A 16,016-nucleotide genomic window follows, 5' to 3' on the forward strand; every position below is an offset into this window, starting at 1 on the left:
GCCGCCAATCGGATGATTTTTGGGATATCCGCAATGAATATGCATGAGATGTATTTGCATATGCAGTGCATGCAAATGCTTCTGTCACATATTCAGTGAGGATACCCTGAAAATCTGACCGGCGTAAGGCACTGGAAGACCGGGAGTTACCTACCTCTGTACGATATACACTGAAGAAGCAGGGGTGGAGCTGATACTGTGCATGGGGCACCTCACATGGCACTCCTTTCTTTAGGTTAAACACGAGACAGCTTGAATGCACCAGGAAACTTTGTAACGAGTGTGCTGGGAAAATATTAAATAAAATAATTCCAGAAAGGAAAGAGCACTAATGTTGAATGTTCACAACTAAAACCAATATTTATTATCAAATTTTAATAAACTGGGATAGCACCTTCAAACCTAAAACTTGTCTGACATACAAATTTAATTAGATGTAAAATAACCTATATAGTTTACACATTGCTAGGCATCTACATGTTCTTCATATTGAAAATGAATGGCAAGAAAAGGATTACATATACATATTACATAAATCTTCACCAACTGAACATTCACAATTTATTCACAATTGAAATCCTTGTGCAAAAACATGCACATTCATCCATGCTTGACCATGCCCATACACTCATTCATGCCTGTCACAAATCAAAAGACTCAGAAATACAGAAGAGCATATGTGTCCTATTATTCAGATTGTGATTTGTATACAGAACTGAAAAAATGCATGCTGCTCATTTAAACTCACAGCATCTATAAATACATTCATTTAAACCCCCGATCATGGGAAACACATCCCTTCACATTTATCCATTTCAACCATATAATTCAGGCTTGTAAATTGTTGTATAATGTTTCCTGGGTCTGATGTGAAAATCCCCAACAAGGCCCTTGTCACTCAAGGCAGAAGCTGCCTTTGAGAAGGAAGCTTGTAAGTTTCAATAGAACATAGGAATATAAGATATGAAATACTGGGTCAAACCAAGGGTTCATCAAGCCAAGTAACCTGTTTTCAACAATGGCCAATCCAAGTCACAAGTACTGGCAAGTACCCAAACATTAAATAAATCTCAAGCTACTATTGCTTACTAATTAATAGCAATTTGTGGATTTTTCCTCTAGAAATGATCCAAATCTTTTTTAACCCAGTTACATTAACTGCTGTTACCACATCTTCTGACAATGAATTCCAGAGCTTAACTATGCACTGAGTGAAAAAGAAGTTTCTTTGATTTGTTTTAAATGAGCTACTTGCTAACTTCATGGAGTGCCACCAAGTCCTTCTATTATCTGAGAGAGTAAATAACAGATTTACATTAACTTGTTGCATTGTTTCTATGTAACACGCCTTAGCTAGTGCTACCATGCCCTGTTCTTATTTCTAAGCAGTTCATTTACACCATTTCTTTCTTGTTTGGTTCATAGATTATAAAATGTTCTCTGTGCTAGAGAGAAAGCTGTTTCAGTGAAACAATGGCCTTGTTGGGGATTTTCCAATCAGACCCAGGAAACACTATACAATGATTTACAAACCTGCATTATATGGTTGGAATGGATAAATGTGAAGGGATGTGTTTACCATGATCAGAGGTTTAACTGAATGTAATTATAAATGCTGTGAATTTAAATGAGCAGCATGCATTTTTTAATTCTGTATACAAACCACAATCTATAATATGACTGAATAACAGGGCACATATACTCATGTATTTCTGAGTAATTTGACTTTTGACAGGTATGAATGAGTGTATGGGTGTGGTCATGAATGGTATATTTGGTGACAATTAGAACATGTAGATACCTAACAATGTACAGCTAACTAAGAGGGCATTTTCATTTCATGTTGGGGAGAGGGAGTGTGGGAAATTATTTTAGGGAGCTATTTAGCTTACATGAACAATTTTGTACCACAAAAGAAATTAGTGAAGCAGAGAATCACTGATAATACTAGTGTAATTATTTGATATAAGGCCTATAAGTTCTGAGAATAAATATACTATTTTTCTTAACCTGCTTGTAATAAAAAAAACAAGTCATGAGATCAGATATATTAAAGAGCAGTTACTCAGGAGGCCAATTGTGCAGATATCACAGGAAAACAGGACAGCAGTAACTTAGCCACATCTAACCATTTGCTAATGTGATAAGGACAATTGAGGCCTCAAGAACACATGGGAGTAGCCTAGAGAAGAAACTAGAGCAAAGGTCAGAAGAATTAACTTAAAAAGAGAAAAATGAGACACTGTTTGAAATCAGAGAAAGAACAACTCATAAGAAAAGCTTTTGGACGTTACAGTGGTTAATGAAGTGCCTGATGAAATGTTGCCCGTTTCCCAGTGCTGTATTTCCGTGTTTCCAAAGATATATCAGACTCACATCGGAAACTGTGAGGGGAAGTATTTTTGTGTATATTCCTTAAAAACTCTAATCTTGCATGCTTTTATTGCTTATTCTCAGACTTATCAATAAATTTCTATACTTGCAAATAATTGTGTTCTGTGACATATAACCTACCATACAGCCACCCTATTTTCATTTGGTGTCACGAATAGGATTGTATGTCATAGAATTACATTTTTTCTTGTTGATTGTTAAGAAATCATGTTTAAGAAAAATAAGAATATTAATCATACATGATTATTCCAGGCTCATTCCCACATCAACCATGGTTTTGTTTAGCAGAGCAACTTGCTAGGTTGTTGGAGTCATTTTTTGTTACTTTGGCTGAGGATGTGTGTGGAGGTTGGGCTGTATGGATTCAGAGTTCTTACCCACAGACTAGTTTGAAGGCGGCTACAGGCCAACTTCTGAGAGAACTCATATTTACTGTTTTGAAATACTTATGAACAGGCAAGAGTCTGTTTATTGTAGTTATTCTAGTAGGTCTATGATGAGAAAGCAATCAATTCACTTATACTAATGCCTGAGAGAGTGAAGGCCACACAGCTGTGCCTGAAATTGATAAGAACTCAGAAAGAGGGAACATCGCTGCTTTTCCCAAGCATTTAGTATATAAGGAATAATAACAGCTAGAGAAAGAGGGAAAGCATGCTTCCAGACATGTTAGCACAGGCTGATCCTTTGGAAACATGCAAGATATATATATATATATATATATATATATAGATAGCAACTGTTATAATCTACCATTACTTCTGTATGATCTGATTTTATTTGTTCTATTCTCCTATTGCTCAAATAAACTTACTTTCCAAGTACCTGGAACAGTGATGTACTGAATCAAAGTCTGTGGGTGGCTATTTGTGCAGGGAATAAGCTCCTGGGTTCAAGATTCCAGGAATAATCCCAGTAAGCGTGTGTGTTTATATTGGGTAAGCCCCTGAGGTAGTCCTGTGTGCACACGGGCAATAAGCCCCTCAGGTAGCCTCCAATATAGACCTCAATGAGATTAGCTTCCAAGGTCAGAGCCCTGGGCAGAATGCCAGAGTGCATGGTCTGAACCCAGAACATAGATCTAATGTGGTTTGTGATCAGTGGGAAAAGGAGTTGGATAAAGAGATAGGACTAGGGGGCATTCCATGAAGTTAGCAAGTAGCACATTTAAGACTAATCGGAGAAAATTCTTTTTCACTCAACGCACAATAAAGCTCTGGAATTTGTTGCCAGAGGAGGTGGTTAGTGCAGTTAGTGTAGCTGGGATCAAAAAAGGTTTGGATAAGTTCTTGGAGGAGAAGTCCATTAATGGCTATTAATCAATTATACTTAGGGAATTGCCACTGCTATTAATTGCATCAGTAGCATGGGATCTTCTTAGTGTTTGGGTAATTGCCAGGTTCTTGTGGCCTGGTTTTGGCCTCTGTTGGAAACAGGATGCTGGGCTTGATGGACCCTTGGTCTGACCCAGCATGGCAATTTCTTATGTTCTTATGTTCTTATGACCTTTAGAAGTCAAAGTGTCCACAATTTTAAAAAGAATATGGCTGGAAAAATTAGATGTGAATGGGGCATGTGTTTGCTGGTTATTGTTACAAACTAATGTTCAGCAACATAAGGAGAATGGGAAGTTGTAGGATCAGATTGCCTTTTTGGAAAAATTAAAAATGGGACTATGAGGCACAGCTCTTAGCTCTATGAACTACCTTTGAATCTGAATAGTCACAGCGGGACCTTGCTTTAAAACAAGCTTCTCTGGCTGTTCAGGATTCAGAAGTTGTCGTCCACAGCGTATGCAGCAGGGTCTTCAAGTGTCTACATCTAAAGTGGCTGCTATTATTATGGGAGATGCCCCGGCTGCAGACTGGAAGGATTGTGATAGTGATTATGAGGAGGAAGAGACAAGTGAGTTGTGGCATTGCTCCACAAGGAGACTAGGGTGCTTTTCACTGTTAAATTTCACAGGATGAGAGATTGGAGGAAGGGGAGGAAGTTGGAGAGGAAAGTGAAGTTCCCAGAACAAGTGCAGATAACACTGCAGGGAAAAAGGAATCCCTGCTTCAGAGAAGGTAGACCATTATCACAACTTCTACTCCCAAACAATTAGTGCACTTGGCAGATAGATTTTGCCAAAAGAAAAGGAGAATTTGGGGGATTGGCTAGTGCATCTGTCAGAACAGGGTGCTGGGTCAGTACAGCTCTCAGATGTTGAGCTTGCTGTGATGGACCCTATCTGCCAATAACACTTTGTACATGATCTTGCACGCCACATTCTTGACACTTTACCTACTGAGACAGAAATGCCATGTCTCCTTAATGTAACTGGAGCAATCCTTCAAGAGAAATATAGAGATCCCGGTGATTGGCCAGGACCTCGTAAGGCAGAAAAGTGTTATACACTAAATGAGGATGCCCATGTACTACGCAAATTGGGGTTACAATTAGCTATCCAAAAGGAGTTACCTCTTGATGATTATGACAAAGTGCATATTACCGCCAGGGATATGCACCCATTTGTACAGACTGCTGGGTCATCATGGTCTGAATTGGCCTCTCTCTTGTTAGGGAGGTGACACAGGAAGAAAACCTTAACACGATTACACAATTGATTTCTAAATTGGAAGACCTATACGGCCTGGGTTTAGATGAAACTAGTGGAGACCGTCATGAAAGGGGGGAGCCTCATAAGGGCATTTTTCCCATGGAGACGGGAGATTTGTGTGGCCGGGCTCCTCCACCTCCCTACTCAGCGCAGGATCATTTGCATGCCATCCTTGCAGCACTTTAGGGGGTCAGGTTTGGCGCACCTTAATTCAAATGGGTATCCCAAAAACTGATATTGATGGTTTGACTACAGAAAATTTGATATGTATGCTACTGGAGCAGTAAACGTCTATAGGATCTGGAGGTCCTTCAGCTCCCAGCTCCTAGACACCAAAATCCTCCAGTAGGAAAGTAACCGAGTGTTAGGAATTGTGGACCCTTGTCCCAAGGTGGGGTTGGCGCTACCTGTGGGATTGAGCCCCGCAGGTCCCCCACCTTGGGAGGCGAGGATGACCGGGAGCAGAGGCAGTTCACCAGAACCAGCCCACGTTCCCCGCAGGTTGAGCCCTTGGGTGCCAGGGCCAGCTGATCTTAGGAGAACCTCTGTGTGGCTGGTCCCGGAGGGAGCAGGGGGCTGGGAACAGGGATTGTCAGAGAGGTCAAACTCAGTCCAAGGTGGAGGTACCCTCGGAGGGAGAGAGAGAGCAGGCCCCAAGGGATGAGATGCTACAGCAGTTCCAGAGACAGCAAAGCAGGGCTACGTGGGACAGGCCCCGGGGAGAGGAAGTGCAGGAGCAGAGGCCTGTATAGTGGTATGCTAAAGCAGAGCTAGAGCGTGGAAACCGCTATAGCAGATTTTAGTAGAGTAGAGGTGCTGAGACACTGCCCGCGGTGCGGCAGAGCAGTAGCAGGATCCTGTGATGTAGAAGCGCTGAGGGATGCCCCGAGGCACGGGGGCAGACAGACACAGTCCTGGAATGTAGCAGCTCTGAGACAGGTCCTGAGCAGGAGCATAGGGACAGCATCTCGTGATGTAGAAGCTCTGACCCAGGCCCCGAGGAGCGAAGGTGCAGTGTCTGGGTCTCGTGATGTAGCAGCGCTGAGCCAGATAGCCCTGTGTGCCCTAAGGAGTAGTAGCAGAGAGACAGGATCCCCGATGTAGAAGCACTGAGGCTGGTCCCGAGAAGCGGAAGCGCAGGGGCTCAGATGTAGAGGCGCTGAGCCAGGCCCCGAGGAGCGGGAGCCTGGCTCAGCGCCTCTACATCTGAGCCACCTGAGTCCCAGGTGTAAAGCGCTGAGCAAGCCCTGAGGAGCGGGAGCGCCGAGGCAGGGTCCCAGATGTAGAAGCACTGAGCCAGGCCCCAAGGAACGGGAGCGCCGAGGCAGGGTCCCAGATGTAGAAGTGCAGAGCAAGGCCCCGAGGAGCGGGACCGCAGTAACAGGATACTGACGAGAAGAGAAGGAATCCGTAAAACAGGAACAACAAGTCTGGAGTACTGAATCAAGCACCAGCTAGGAACCAGGGAACTCATTGCCAAGTCAGCTAGTGGTGGAAAAAGGTAGTGCTTAAATATCTCGGGCCGGTGATGTCATCAGCCGGAGACAAGCCTGAAGTTCCTGCCATTGGCCCTTTAAAGGAAGGAGAGATGGCGCACGCGTGCGACTAGGGAGGCCTAGGGTCAGAACGCTGGTTAGCGTCCCAGCCGCCACGTGCAGCACAGGAAGTCAGGAGGGACGCAGCGGCAGTGACTAGCTGCAGCCTTGAGAGCACCGGGAGTAAAGGGCCAAGCCAGGCATGAGGTGAGTTGAGCCAGCCGCTGGTGGCCGCAGCTGGTGGATGTAAGTGTACCCCCTCTCCTAGGCCCCCTCCCCAGGGATTTCGGTTTCTGAGCATGGGTGGCCTAGAACTGTTTGATGAGGTCTTTATCTAAAATGTTGATGGCTGGTTCACAACTATTCTCCTCCGGCCCAAAGCCTTCTCATGAGAGTAAGTACTCCCATTTTTTTCTGCGCTTCTGTGCTTCTGCACATCCAGAACATCTTGTACCTGATGAAAGTGGCTGTGGTTCAGGCGGCCTCCTGGAGGGCCAAGACAGTACCAAGGGCTTTAGCAAGGATACATGGAAGCAGTTATCGATCTTAAGCGAGGGTGGAAGACAGAGCTTGTAGGTAACTGAGCCCAAAATGGCAGAGCACCAGGAAGGGGCCAATGTACCGAGGTGCGAAGCTTATAGATGGAAGCGAGATGGATATACCGGGTGCTGAGCCACACCTTCTCGCCCGATTCGAACTGAGGGCTCGCTCTGTGATGGACATCAAAAACTTTCTTGGCCCTTTGGGCTGCCTTAAGCAGTAATTGCTTCGTACTGTTCCAGAGCTGATGCAGTTCCTGGGCGGTCGCCTTAGCCACTGGTGAAGGAACAGACAGAGGTAGAGGTAGAGGAGGAAGTGGTTGGCATACGTAGACTACCTGAAAAGGTGAGGAGCCGGTGGCTGAAGATGAGTGCAAATCTAGAGCGAATTCTGCCCATGGAAGCAGGTCTGCCCAGTCGTTCTGCCAGAGATTAACATAAGCCCGGAGGAATTGCTTGAGTGTTCTGTTGGTTCTCTCTGCCTGCCTATTGGCCTGGGGGTGATATGCGGAGGTAAAATCCAAGGTGACGAATTTTTTGCAGAGAGATCTCCAGTAACGAACAGTGAACTGAACTCCATGGTCAGATAGAATGTGCTTAGGAAGTCCATGAAGCTGGAACATAATAGCTGGGCAAGCTGTGGAGCCGATGGAAGGCCAGGCAGGGCAACAAAGTGAGCCATTTTAGAAGAGCAATCCACAATACCCCAGATGGTGTTGTTGCCACCAGAGGGCGGAAGGTCGACGATAAAATTCATCGCTATGTGGGTCCATGGTTTGCTATGAATCGGCAGTGTTTGTAACAGGCCCCAGGGCCGTCCCACCAGGGGCTTGTGGCGAGCACAAGTGGGATTCAACTCCACATAGGCCTGGGTATCCTTCCTCATGGTTGGCCACCAATAAAAACATTGGAGGGTGCACTGCCCGGGGTGCCCTGCGATGAGGGAGTCGTGGGCCCAGCGTAGAACTCCTCGGAGTAGCCGGCACGGGACCACTGTCTTCCCAGGTGGGACCGGGTACGTGGCTGCCAGCATGACCTTAGCAGGGTCGATGATATACAGAGGAGGATCCGAGATATCTTCAGGATCAAAGGACCTTGAGAGGGCATCCGCTCAGCCGTTCTTATTGGCGGGCCGGTAGCACAGCAGGAAATTGAACCGGGTAAAAAAGAGCGACCAGCGGGCCTGATGAAGGTTCAGGGGTTGGGCCCGGTGCAAATACTCGAGGTTTTTATGATCCATATACACAGTAATTTGATGCTGTGCTCCCTTGAGCCAGGGGTGCCACTCCTCAAAGGCTAGCTTGATAGCCAGGAGTTCCTTATCTCCAATGGCATAATTTCTCTCTGCTGGCGAAAAGCGCTTGGAGAAAAAAGAGCATGGATGTAGGGTGCGATTAACAGAATACTGACTTAAGACCACCCCTACTCCCTCGGTAGAGGGGTCGACTTCCACGATGAATAGACATCTGGGATCAGGATGTTGGAGACAGGGCTCTCGGAGAAAGGCGGCTTTGAGGTCCTGAAAGGCAGTAATGGCCTCAGGGAGCCACTGAGAAGGATTTGCCCCTTTGCGGATCAAAGCAGTAAGGGGTGCTGCCAGGGTGGAGAAGTGATGGATGAAGGACCGATAATAATTGGCAAAGCCAAGAAACCTCTGTGGAGATCAGAGGCCCATGGGCTATGGCCAGTCTCGAATGCTCTTCAACTTAGCAGGATCCATCCTGAAGCCTTGGCTCGACACGATATATCCGAGAAAAGGGACAATCTCCTGCGCAAAAGAACATTTCTCTAATTTTGCAAACAGCTGGTTATCTCAGAGACTTTGAAGAACGCAGGAGATGTCTCTGTGATGACTTTGCAGGTCCTTGGAAAAGACTAAGATGTCATCGAGGTATACCACGACACACCGGTATAGCATGTCCCTGAAGACCTCATTCATTAAGTTCTGAAAGACAGCTGGGGCGTTGCAAAGACTGAATGGCATTACGAGGTATTCATAGTGGCCGTCCCTGGTATTAAAAGCTGTCTTCCACTCATCACCCTCTTGAATGTGGACCAGGCTCCCCTGAGATCCAGCTTGAAAAATATCTTGGCCCCTTGGAGCCTATCAAAACGTTCTGTGATGAGGGGTAGAGGATAGCGTTCCTTCAGAGTGATTTCGTTTGGACCCCGGTAGTCGATGCAGGGGCAGAGCATCCCATCCTTTTTCCCCACAAAGAAAAAACCCACTCCGGCGGGAGACTTGGAGGGTCAGATGAACCCCTTGGCCAGGTTCTTGTGGATGTATTCCGACATGGCCTGGGTTTCGGTAAGCGAGAGCGGGTAAATTCTGCCTCAGGTAGGCTCGGCATTGGGTAGGAGGTTGATAGAGCAATCGTAGGTGTGATGCATTGGCAAAGTGTCAGCATCCTTTTTGGAGAATACATCTGCAAAGGCTGAATACTGAGGTGGAAAGCCCGGAAGATGGAGCGCAGTACTGAGACATGGCCGGGGCGAGACAGGCTCCAAGCAGTTTGAGTGGCAGGAGGGTCCCCAGTCGAACTGGGGGGTATGCTGTTGTAGCCATGGCAAGCCTAAGACCACAGGGTGGATGGCTTTGTCCAGAACATGGAAAGTGATGGACTCCACATGTAGGGACCCAGTACGGAGATGGAGTGGAGCTGTTGTGTGGGTGATCCGTCCAGGCAAGGGTTCACCGTGAATGGATGAAAGGAGCAGAGGAACCGGGCTGCAGATGGTAGGGATCCGAAGATGTTCCGTCAGCTGTTTCAGGATGAAATTGCCCCGGCTCCTGAGTCTACAAGAGCCAGGGTATGGAATTCTTGATTGTTCACTGTAATCGAGAACAGAAGTGTTAATTAAGGAGATGGAGAAGTCAGGCCTAGGAGCAGTCCTCCTACTGAACCTAGGGCCAGGAGTTTCCTGGACACACGGGACAAGAGGCCAGGGCATGTCCGGATTTACCACAATACAGGCAAAGGCCGGAAAGCTGGCGTCGGCGGCGTTCTTCGGGTGTGAGCCTACCCCAACCCAATTGCATGGGCTCCTCTCCGGTTTTAGCTTGTGTGGCAGAATCCGTCCTGGTAGAGGGAGAGCGTCGAATGCGGCGAGAGCCCATAGCAGACTTCTTGGCAGCTTGTAATTCTTGCGAACGTTCCTGGAGACGCCTGTCGACCCACCCAGCGAGGTCAATAAGGGAATCTAGGGATGAAGGTAGTTCGCGGGCCACCAACTCATCCTTGATTCGAGAGCTCAACCCCTCAAGAAAGATGGATCTAAGACAGTCTGGGCCTCGGTGCAGTTCCAAGGCCAAGGTTCGGAACTCTGATGTAGTCCACCAGGGACATTGTGCCCTGCCGGAGGTGAAGGAGTATGGATCCAGACGCAGACTATCTGCCCGGGTCATCGAAGACCAAACGGAACAAGGCAAGGAAAGTGGACAGGTGTTGGAGGATAGGATCAGCATGTTTCCACAGGGGTGAGGCCCAGGCCAAGGCCTTACCATCCAGGGGAGAGAGGATGTAGGTAGTCTTGGTGACTATGTCTAGGAAGAAGGCTGGCTGAAGGCAGAAGTGCATATTACATTGGTTCAGAAAACCATGGCACAACAGGGGGTTTCCAGAGAAGCGTGGAGGCACTGGAAGAGGAACGGTCGGCCATGAGACCGGCATGGGAGCCGAAGAGTTGGAAGCAGGAGACGGCAGACTTGCCGCAACGGCAGCGTCAAGACGAGTGCTAAGATTCTCCACTGCTGCCATGAGAGTTTCCAGGATCTTTTGTTGTTCAATGATCTTTTGTGCCAGACCAGGGATGGCCTGTATTGCGGAGACCTTCGCTGGTTCCATGGACTTGGCAATCTGTTAGGAATTGTGGACTCTTGCCCCGAGATGGGGTTGGCGCTACCTGCAGGGTTGAGAACAGCAGATCTCCACCGTCGGAAGGCGAAGATGACCGGGAACAGAGGCAGACAGGAACTTCATCAGTACCAGCTCACATTCACCGCAGGTTGAGCCCTTGGATGCCAGGGCTGGTTGGTCTTAGGAGAACCTCTGTGTGACTGGTCCCGGAGGGAGCAGGCGGCTGGGAACAGGGATTGTCAGAGAGGTCAAACTCAGTCCAAGGTGGAGGTACACTCGGAGGGAGAGAGAGAGCAGGCCCCAAGGGATGAGATGAGATGCTACAGCAATTCCGGAGACAGCAAAGCAGGGCCAAGTGGGACAGGCCCCGAGGAGAGGAAGTGCAGGAGCAGAAGCCTGTATAGTGGTATGCTGAAGCAGAGCTAGAGCGTGGAAACCACTATAGCAGATTCTAGTAGAGTAGAGGTGCTGAGACACTGCCCGTGGTGCGGCAGAGCAGTAGCAGGATCCTGTGATGTAGAAGTGCTGAGGGTCGCCCCGAGGAGCGGGAGCACACAGACACAGTCCTGGAGTGTAGCAGCGCTGAGACAGGTCCTGAGCAGGAGTGTCTCGTGACGCAGAAGCTTTGACCCAGGCCCCAAGGAGCGGAGGCGCAGTGACTGGATCTCGTGATGTAGCAGCGCTGAGCCAGGTCCCAAGGAGTAGTAGCAGAGAGACAGGATCCCCGACGTTGAAGCGCTGAGGCTGGTCCCGAGGAGTGGGACTGCAGGGACATGGTCCCAGATGTAGAGGCGCTGAGCCAGACCCCGAGGAGCGGGAGCCTGAGGCAGGGTCCCAGATGTAGATGCGCTGAGCAAGCCCTGAGGAGCTGGAGCCCGAGGCAGGGTCCCAGATGTAGAAGCGCTGAGCCAGGCCCCGAGGAACGGGAGCGCCGAGGCAGGGTCCCAGATGTAGAAGTGCTGAGCCAGGCCCCGAGAAACGGGAACGCCGAGGCAGGGTCCCAGATGTAGAAGAGCAGAGCAAGGCCCCGAGGAGCAGGACCACAGTAACAGGATACCGACAAGAAGAGAAGGGATCCATAGAACAGGAACAACAGGTCCGGAGTACTGAAGCAAGCACCAGCTAGGAACCAGGGAACTCGTTGCCAAGTCAGCTAGTGGTGGAAAGAGGTAGTCCTTAAATATCTCGGACCGGTGATGTCATCAGCCGGGGACGAGCCTGAAGTTCCAGCCATTGGCCCTTTAAAGGAAAGAGAGATGGCGAACGCACGCACCTAGGGAGGCCCAGGGTCAGAACACTGGTTGGCGGCATCCCAGCTGCCTCGTGGAGCACAGGAAGCCAGGAGGGACGCAGCAGCAGCGACTGGCTGCGGCCGCGAGAGCACCAGGAGTAAAAGGCCAAACCAGGCATGAGGTGAGGTGAATTGAGCTGGCCACGGCTGGTGGACATAACACTGAGCCTCTGTTGCCACATTAAAGTACATTACCCCTATGACGACAGACTCCCTTGAAGAAGATAATTCACAGTTATTGAAACATGGCCATGTCGGGAGACAAGAATAAAGCAAGCTAAGTAGATCGGGAACGCATTGTTTTTCAACGGTGTTTAATAAAAAACAGAAAGAAGATTCAGGGGAATCATATGGGTGAAGGAGACGCCGAAGATATAACATATAGTCGTAGTGGATAGTCATAAAGTGAATCCATTAATGATATATAATCACAACCTAAAGGTGTATAAAACATTGGAATAAGTTTTAAAAGAAACGTGTACGATGTAGAAGATTTTAAAAGTTGGTAGAATTGTCAGCTTGACCGGGAGGTAACGGCGAATGTGGACTTTATATATTCATGCATGATATTTACATCTACAAAGATGTTTAAGTGATAAGACATCAATTTGATACAAACGAAAGCAGGAAGTGAATGAATGTGTATACATCTGAGCATTTAAACATTGAAGTGTTTTGCTTTGAAAAAGTTAAAGTCACAACCGCACTTGAATTGAAGGATCATTTTAGTGGTTTTTTTGTTTTAGAATGAAAACCACAACTGTAAAGTCTAGAAGGGACAAATACAATGTGATAGAGATATCTTTAACTAAGGAGCGCTCAGAGAGGACAGAGTAACAGCTTCAAACAAGCTAGGTAGAGAGTGCATCAAGCTAAGTAGTGAGTGCATTGTACAATCAACTCCTCTTGTACCTTTCATCTATTCAAACAGCAGAAAATCTTCAGTGATGTCAACTCTGCTGTTCATACCTCCTACTGTGTATGCAAATCCCCCCAACCCCACACCGAGTTAAAAAAGTGCCTCCTCTTACAGTGGTATAAATAGTAGAGTGACATATTATTCTCTACAGAGGTTCTCTCTCTTTCTCTCTCATTTTAGGTTTGAAGGGGAGGTTTTTTTTGTAGTATCATACTGAGTACATCATATAATATTACATTGCCCTATTTATTGTTGTTTCTATTTATATATATAAATATTCTTACATTTTGCACCTTAGCAGGATAGGATCTGAATATTTGAGTCATAACATTCTACAATTTGTACTCACTTCTCTATTTATTTAAAATTTTTTATATTCCACCACAATCAATAAAAGTATTTCAGATGGATCACAAGTAAAAACCCCTTAGGGCACATGGTCCAGTGTTCAGTGTCAACTAACAATTCCCTCTGTTAAAACCACTTAAGTAAAGACTAGGAGGAAGGCATTAGGAGGATGGCCCCTTCCTTTCTGGGATTTGCTGCCATCCGGCACTGGTACCACATCTAACTCTTTGATATTTCATAAGGCTGCAAACTCTTTGTCGTACGGGATAGTTTTCTGAGCTCAGAAAGGGAAGGATCAGGGAATCTGCCTGTCAGGTTACAAGAGGAGGTCTGGGGGATGTCAGAGGGAGGACAGAAGGTTTGGACAGCTTTTGGATACTGTACAATTGTATATATTTACTAAATGGCTGGGGGAGTGATGTTTTGGGGACTCTTATGAATTGTGTGCAAGGTTTACATCTGAAACAGGCCAACAGGGCCTGTTTCAGATGTATTTTCTTAAATTATTGTTGTAAGCAACTTTGTACTGGTAATTACTGAAAAATGTAGAATATAAATGCTGCTTTAAATTCAATTAAACATGCTACAACTTCCCTCCAAACAGGACTCGCTTACTACAAGAAGAACATAACTATGTGAGGAACCAAAATAAAGAAAAATGCTGGGGGTCTCCTTCAGCTCCTAAAAATGAATATTTGCACCACCTTCTTAGCTATAGAAAATCAGGCTCTTCCTCTTCTTTCCACTTTGTGACTGGAACTCCCTCCCAGTGATACGACGCTCGATTTTACCTCCTGCACCTGCTCGATGCTCAGTTCCAGGTAGCGCCCAATTTCCGCCGTTTTGTGAAGGCTGCGAGGATGCGGGACCATGTTGAGGGGAGTCCAGCTCTAAAGTGAGAGACACATACAATTACCAAACTAGGGGATGGCCATCCTTAAAGAAAGGGAACAGTCATAGTTTGAATAAAAACCTCCACAAATGGTTTTTAAAGCAAAGTTGTAAGTTCTTTATTTATTTTTCAGTTCCTGCCCCTGGGAGGGGACACAGTGTGGAACAGCTTTGGGCAGTACCTTGTGGTAATTGCCAAAAAAATCATCCATAGTAAAAAGGAGCCACATGAAATCATTCGCTCACAGACACCAGAACAGAACATTCTCAACTACCTGGTGATCTTTCCCTTATTTTAACAGACCTTCCCCTCCCTCCCTCCCAATGTTCCTAATTGGGTCACTGCAGTAACGATCCCGAGGCCAGGAGGCACGCAGCAGTGCTCCTTCCAGATCCCTGTATCATGGGCTCTAAATATGGCCACCAGATGTCACCCTTAACAATGACCAGGACTTCCTCCACTGCAACCCAGCCCCATCTGACCCGGTGTGTGTAAGCTCTGATATGGAAAGTCAAGGAGATTCTGTATGGCAGAGTACAGCGCTACCGGTTCGACACCAGTCTTTCCAGCTCTTATAAGCCCCATCACATGAACATTACCTTTCCTTCCTCTGTGCCCTGGTGCTTGTCCCCATACTCCTCTTCCTCCTCAGTTTCCTCCTCTTCATGTGCCAGGAGATGTGCATCTGGGATATCTTCAGTTTTCACCACAAGCCCAAGCTGCTGCATTAACCTGCTTTTCATCATGCAAGAAAGGATAATAATCTGACATCTGATGAGTTAAAGGTAATGACTCCTGAACATAGTCTGTGGGAATCAGCACCGGAACAAATCCAGGCAAATTATTCAGCAATCCTGCCATAGCTCGTTTATCTGGATATTTATCTACGCAATTACTGTGGTAACTGGGAGCCATCTGACTCATGCAGATCTAATCACAACTGCCAAACTGGGTCAGGCCAAAGTCCAGCTTGTCCAATGTCCTGTCACCTACCAACCTAATATCTGCGCATGTAAAGTTGCCCACTTCTATATGTTGCTAAAACCCGCGGGCATAAATAGCATGCTGTGTACATATAGTACATTTCAAAAGTTTCTACCATGCACTAAGTCATAAGCAGGCCCCTGAAACACTCTGCTCATCCCTCAGAACACCCTTCTTCTAAGCATCCAAACCTATACACATAATACAATATGTGCATATTCTGAGACTGTTAACAATCCACATTGGGTGCATGTATGGCTGATTTACATGTGAAGGCATGGCCCAGTGGTTAGAGCAGCAGGCTGAGAATCAGGAAAGCTGGGGTTCAAATCATTTCACTGAAGCTCCTTGTGACTTTGGCTAAGTTACATTTCCCTCTATTGCCTCAGGTGCCAACTTAGACTGTAAGCCCTTCAGGGCAGGGAAATACCTGAATGTAACTTGGTTTGGGAAACTGAGAACATAAGAACATAAGAAAATGCCATACTGGGTCAGACCAAGGGTCCATCAAGCCCAGCATCCTGTTTCCAACAGTGGCCAATCCAGGCCATAAGAACCTGGCAAGTACCCAAAAACTAAGTCTATTCCATGTAACCATTGCTAATGGCAGTGGCTATTCTCTAAGTGAACTTAATAGCAGGTAATGGACTTCTCC

General features: G+C 46.8%; 1 protein-coding gene and 1 long non-coding RNA gene across 6 annotated transcripts in view; one reads left to right on the forward strand and one right to left on the reverse strand.

The window, feature by feature from the left end:
• Window positions 1-14,281, forward strand: part of LOC115098629 — an 87,948-nt gene extending 73,667 nt beyond the window's left edge. For both annotated transcript variants that reach the window (XR_003858563.1, XR_003858562.1), the window contains one exon: window positions 14,090-14,281. This is a non-coding gene — a long non-coding RNA (uncharacterized LOC115098629). The remainder of the gene's footprint in view (window positions 1-14,089) is intronic.
• The window catches only part of TMEM44 (transmembrane protein 44), a 61,812-nt gene that overhangs the window by 34,229 nt on the left and 11,567 nt on the right, over window positions 1-16,016 (reverse strand). For all 4 annotated transcript variants that reach the window (XM_029615366.1, XM_029615365.1, XM_029615368.1 and 1 more), the window contains exons 7-8: window positions 14,977-15,141; window positions 14,277-14,375 (exon numbers count right to left, since the gene is read on the reverse strand). In XM_029615366.1, coding sequence (XP_029471226.1) covers window positions 14,277-14,375; window positions 14,977-15,141 — 264 coding nt within the window. The remainder of the gene's footprint in view (window positions 1-14,276; window positions 14,376-14,976; window positions 15,142-16,016) is intronic.

The sequence above is a fragment of the Rhinatrema bivittatum genome, chromosome 9 (assembly GCF_901001135.1).
Source record: "Rhinatrema bivittatum chromosome 9, aRhiBiv1.1, whole genome shotgun sequence".
NCBI lineage: Eukaryota > Metazoa > Chordata > Amphibia > Gymnophiona > Rhinatrematidae > Rhinatrema > Rhinatrema bivittatum.